The sequence below is a fragment of the Chenopodium album genome, chromosome 17 (genome assembly GCF_948465745.1).
Source record: "Chenopodium album chromosome 17, dcCheAlbu1.1, whole genome shotgun sequence".
NCBI lineage: Eukaryota > Viridiplantae > Streptophyta > Magnoliopsida > Caryophyllales > Amaranthaceae > Chenopodium > Chenopodium album.
The window spans coordinates 791,692-797,691 of NC_137850.1; the positions used below are offsets into that span (position 1 = coordinate 791,692).

The window sequence follows — 6,000 nt, forward strand, 5'->3', positions numbered from 1 at the left end:
TCATAATGCATGCCGGATTCTGGTCTATTAAAGTTATCTAAAGATCAAATGACAAAGCGAAAATACGTTAAATTTTCAGATAAACTTTATGATAACTTTTTTCGTTTAATTTATAGATTTCTTCAAAATGACATAACACAGTCTCAACAATCAAGTTTAATTAATCTTGCGTTTGATCTTGTCAGGTGTCTTATGTCGTAGTTATGTTGGTCATTAGATCAACTACCAAGTATATTGTATATCCTTAGTTAAACAATAAGCAAGCCGATGTCAATCTTCATTTTTAATACAAGAGTATATACCTAGCTTTTTTTTTTATTTTTTATTTTTTATATATAGTATATTTTTCAATTAGACAAGGTAAATTAGTATAGTAAGAACTTTTACAAAAACCTACCTTGCCTCTTTCAATTTAGGTCTAAAATGTTCGAAAGATAGCATCAGAAAGTCACATTGCCGACTCAAAAGCTACAATGCTTACACATGGATGATATATCCTCAAACCCCACACCACTTTCTAATTCATTCTACGACTTAACATTTTTGAAAATATATAATATTATGACTTTATTAATTTAAAGATATTTTAATTAAAAAAAAAAAAAAACAGATCGTCATCACTTTTGGAAAGCAAATGAAATATATATACAATAATTATACATGCATGAAACCATCAACTTACCTAGCTAGAAATCTTGCATTGTATGGTGGATTGGTGGTGGCTTTTTATTTTTTTATTTTTATATGAAGTATATATCTACTTCCTTTGCTGACCAATGAATGACCTTAAATTAATTTTATAATCATCAAAATTTTATTAATTTTATAATCATCAAAATTTTATAATGTTTTAAAACATTTTCCTCCTATATATACCGTATTATTTTAATGATATATAATATGATCGGTTCATTTTTTTTTTTGCGCTACAAAATAGCCACAATTACTCTTATAATATCTGCAATGTAAATATAAATTTTGAATATTTTAATTCAACATAAAATAAATATTTTTTGAGAAACTATAAAATAAGAATAGAAATTATATAAATGAAACTAAAAATTTGATAAACCAAAAAAAAAAGTTGATAATACTATTTAATACCATTAATAAAGTAATATAATTAATTACTTGAAAAAAATATGTCAATTATGAACCATATAATCATTAAAATATTATGGTAGTCATATTTCAAAAGACTACTGTAAAATTTTCACCTATATATACCTCCCTTTGACAAACATATTTTCCATCACCAACTACAATTTGCTTCAATTCATCTTTAAGAGAAACCTCTAGTCTTATCAAGAATTAAAAAAGAGATCATTTATTCACACAAAGTTAGCGAAAATGAACGTTTCAAAGGCATTTCAATCATCAAGGAGCATGAAGAGTATGCTCGGAGATCACTTGCTTCGAAATGGTTTGCCAAGAATAACTTATGATCGAACAAGAAAAACATCATCGATCAAATTATTGCCTGGACCTTCTTCCGGTGACCAAGTGGATGGAGCTTTGATCACTTCCAAACAACGCAATAAAGGGCAATCAATGTTTACCACGATGAACAAACTTGGTACGTACGACCAACCTTCAATTTATATATGTGTAATAATACTTTGGTAGTTTCCTATATAATTTTTACTTATCATTAACGTACAATATTTAATTATCGTCGTTTATTTTAATTAATGCAGTGAAAGGAAAATTGAGCTTGGTAGGAGGGTTTGACAAAGTGTTTAGACGAGTATTTAGTGTACGAGAAGGAGAACAATTGCTAAGGACTTCTCGTTGTAGCTTGTACACCACGGCCGGTCCCATAGTAGGCCGCCCATTCATCTCCTCGGAAAAACTTGCCTTCTGCAGCGACAGGCCAATCGCGAAAGTCTCCTCCCCCGCCGGAGAACCCCTTAGGTTCCACTACAAGGTAATACCACCCTTAATTAAGTTAATGCCCTTGCTCAAGCCTAAATTATTTATACGTACGTTTGTACATGTTTGGTATCAAATGAATTAAATTTTAACGCGAATAAAATTGTGTTCGTGCAGGTTGTTATCCCGTTAAGGAAGATCAAGAAATTGAATCAAAGCGAGAACTTGAAAAGGCCATCACAGAAGTATCTAGAAATAGTAACCGCGGATGAGTTTGAGTTTTGGTTCATGGGATTCCGATCATACAACAAAACTTTGAAATGCTTACAACAAGCAGTCTCCCAAAGTGAAGAAGAATTTGATTAATCAAGGAAGGTTTATATCTAGTTGTAGTGTACATATATAATTAAGGCTATATAACTCTGTAAATACTAGTACTAGCTAGCTAGAGTATGCACTTGTTTGTCTAGGATTGATAGCAGCGGAGCTTGTACATAGTGATTTGTTTGAGAACATCCAATTCAAATTTTTTATTATTACTATTATCATATATAACTATTCAAATTCTAAAACAAGTTGATTACTAAGATTCAAATTTTAATTAGGTGAAATATATAATTACATTGATAACATATACCTAGCTCACGTAGTAACTTTGTATGTACTATGTACTTATGTAGTAATAAACAGATTTTGCGTTCAACTAATGCGATGTATTTGATACATTCATGCAATACGTATAATCTCTTAATCTTATATTAATAAAGTTGCGCAAATAGCTATCTAGTGGATCAAGAAAATTCTAGTTCCAATACACGAAATTATGGCAAAAATTAAACAAAAATGATTGCAAATGAACCACTGCACGTACTAGTCCACAACTATTAAACTATATGGGTTATTTTTAAGGAATTCATCAGTATATATAAAGTACAACAACATTAATTAGGCTTACACTTATAATTTTAATTCTCTATCATACCAGCCCTTATAAATTCTAGGTGAATCGCATCGTGCATAAATAGAGAGTATTATTATTTGAAATTTGATGTAAATTAAAAATTTGGTCTATTATCATTAAAGAATAAAGGGAGTATCTAGTACAAGGCATAACTAAATTTATGTGTTATTCTAACAATCATGAAAATATGAAATACCATGCGTATATACTTATCAAGGTGTATCAGCTAGATATGATCAAATTATAACCATTATCATGTAGAGATTATGGGATTACTATGAATATTTTGAGGTGCGAATTTCACTTATCTTTTTTATATATTCTCAAAAGGCCTAACCTTTTAAGTACATAAAAGCTAAAAGATATTTCCTCATATTCCTAAGGAAGCTTTTAGTCAGAGCATTAAAAAAAAAAAAACAGGTCATCATCAATTTGTAAATGAAAATGTTGTTTATATTAGCATTTGCAAAATTAATAAAATATAGATTTTGAAAGATGTGATAAGATGGTTTAGCAATTAGGCGCTAGCAGTCATGCTTTACGCACGTTGGTCTAACATTATCGACAATCTCAAGTGTCAATTCAGAGCATTAGGTAGACTTTCAAAAACCGCGTTACATAAATATGAATCCATGTGGCCTGCCTGTTGTTACGTGACTAGGATCTTCGACTATTCCACCTCATCTTATATCAACAGAGCAATAAAAAAATACTACTCAGTATAATAACATCATAGATAAATAATAATAATGTATACTTACGTCTATTGGAATACTTCATCTACTATATATATATCATTTGATTTTATAATCGAACCTAGTTACGAATAATCAAAACTCCCTACAAACTAAAAAGGCCCATGTTATAAGCATGCTCACATAACTTTTATTATAATATTATTTTTCTCGTCCATTATCACAAACAACCATGCATTTCTATTAGCAAACAAAAACTTAATTTATTAACTTTAGATGGTCAAGTTGAATTGGTGTCAACGATCTTATCTATTATGGTAATGTACGTGCATGGTAGTTTCCATTCGTTGATAACGATTAACGCATGATATTATAGCTTCCGCGAAAGTATACATACCACTAATGTTTAATTCACAAATTTAAAAATAGATAAGGTTAATTTTTAATTGGAAAACTAATTAACCCTTAATTAGTTCCTTGACTTCAATAGTGTATGTTAGAAATTAGAAAGGTGCAGTGTGTGATGGGTGGTTGCATCAGAAAGTAACACTGCCGACTCAAAAGCTAAAAGGCTTAAACACGAATGAATATATTTCTATGATCTATTTGTGCTTTAATTTCACTCTAATTAATTATTTAAAGATGGAAAATATTACATAATTTTTCGTCATCACTTTTAGAAAAGCCGATCAAAATATATAAAAGGATTTGAATCATCGCATCACCAACTTACTTAGCAAGTAATTAAATTGATGGCCCAAATTTTTACTTTTATTTTTCCTTTTGCTGAGTCATGGATGACTAATTCCACCTAATCTTTATTTTAAAAAATTGTACAAAATATTTCATACAACCCTTATATATATATATATATATATATATATATATATATATATATATATATATATATATATATATATATATATAACTTAAATCTCACCTTCACAAACTCCCCTTCCACCACCAACTACCAAAATACACACTATTTGCTCCATCATCGTAAACAAACTTCTCAATATTCCCAAAGATCGATTAATTATCGCAATTAATAAGCTAAAATGAATGCTTCCGAGGCGTTTAAGTCAAGGAGTATGAAGATAATGCTAGGAGATCACCTTCTTCGAAATGGGTTGTCAAAATTAAGTTATGATCAAACAAGAAAAACATCTACCATCAAATTGTTGCCTGGACCTTCTATAGGCCAAGTAGATCAATCATCGTTGATCACTTCAGAACATCGTAAAGTGGATTCAGTTTTTACCACGATGAACAAGCTTGGTACGTATATTTTGTAAACTTTCACCTACCCTTACATTAATGTAAAATCATCTGATTTTTTTAAATCTGAATTAGGATTATAATTAACTTTTGTTATTTATTTTATTCAAACTATGCAGTGAAAGGGAAATTGAGCTTGGTAGGAGGAGTTGACAAGTTATTCAGGAGAGTGTTTAGCCTTCGAGAAGGAGAGCGGTTGTTGAGGGCTTCTCGTTGCAGTTTGTACACCACAGCAGGCGCGATAACAGGCCGCCTATTCATCTCCTCAGAGAAACTCGCCTTCTGCAGTGACAGGCCAATCGCGAAAGTTTCCTCCCCCACCGGAGAACCTCTTAGGTTCCACTACAAGGTACTACATTATGCAACTAAACGAACTCTAAATCATAGATTATATATATATATATATGTACATGCTAATTTGGTGATGTATATATATGTTGAATAATTGAATTAATGTGTGATAATATTCATGTATATGCAGATAGTGATACCATTAAGGAAGATCAAAAGATGGAATGAAAGCGAGAACATGAAAAAGCCGTCACAAAAGTATCTACAAGTAGTGACCGCGGATGAGTTTGAGTTCTGGTTCATGGGATTCGTTAACTACTACAAAACATTGAAATGCTTACAACAAGCAGTCTCACAAAGCTTGATTTGCTAGCAATACACTGCAAGCCGGATTGCCGGAATCATACAACAAAACTTTAAAATGCTTACAACAAGCAGCAGTCTCCCATCAAAGCTTAATATGTTGACTTGTACCTTAAATTTGATTGATTAACGAAGATTTATGTCTAGTTGTAGTGTACATATATAAGGCTATAATAGCTCTGTAAATACTACTAAATACTAACTAGTGTATGCACTTCTTTGTCTAGGATAGATAGTAGCTGAGCTTGTACATAGATTTGTTAATTTGGGACCATCCGTTCCCATTCAAATTTTTTTTATATATAACTATTTCAATTTTAGGATAAGTTGATTGCTAAGATTCAAATCTTAATTAGGTGAAATATATAATTACAATGATAAAAATTACGAATCACCTAGCTCATGTAGTAATGTTGTATACAGTATACTTGTATGTACTATGTAGTAAATTGATTTTGCCTTCAACTATTGCAGTGAATTGGGACACGTATAATAATCTCTTAGATCTTATTGTAGACACGTAAATTTTATATAAGTGCC

The 6,000-nt window shown here is 30.6% G+C and overlaps 2 protein-coding genes across 2 annotated transcripts; both read left to right on the forward strand.

The window, feature by feature from the left end:
- The first annotated feature begins 1,270 nt into the window (after window positions 1–1,270).
- LOC145587301 (GEM-like protein 4) lies at window positions 1,271–2,385 on the forward strand. Its single transcript, XM_081644032.1, has 3 exons — window positions 1,271–1,576; window positions 1,698–1,927; window positions 2,050–2,385. The coding sequence occupies exons 1-3, from the start codon at window positions 1,351–1,353 to the stop codon at window positions 2,236–2,238; spliced, it is 645 nt and encodes a 214-aa protein (XP_081500158.1). The 5' UTR covers window positions 1,271–1,350; the 3' UTR covers window positions 2,239–2,385.
- Window positions 2,386–4,484: 2,099 nt separating this feature from the next.
- On the forward strand, window positions 4,485–5,780 carry LOC145587302 (GEM-like protein 4). The gene is made up of 3 exons (XM_081644033.1): window positions 4,485–4,806; window positions 4,926–5,155; window positions 5,288–5,780. The coding sequence occupies exons 1-3, from the start codon at window positions 4,587–4,589 to the stop codon at window positions 5,468–5,470; spliced, it is 633 nt and encodes a 210-aa protein (XP_081500159.1). The 5' UTR covers window positions 4,485–4,586; the 3' UTR covers window positions 5,471–5,780.
- Window positions 5,781–6,000: the final 220 nt, after the last annotated feature.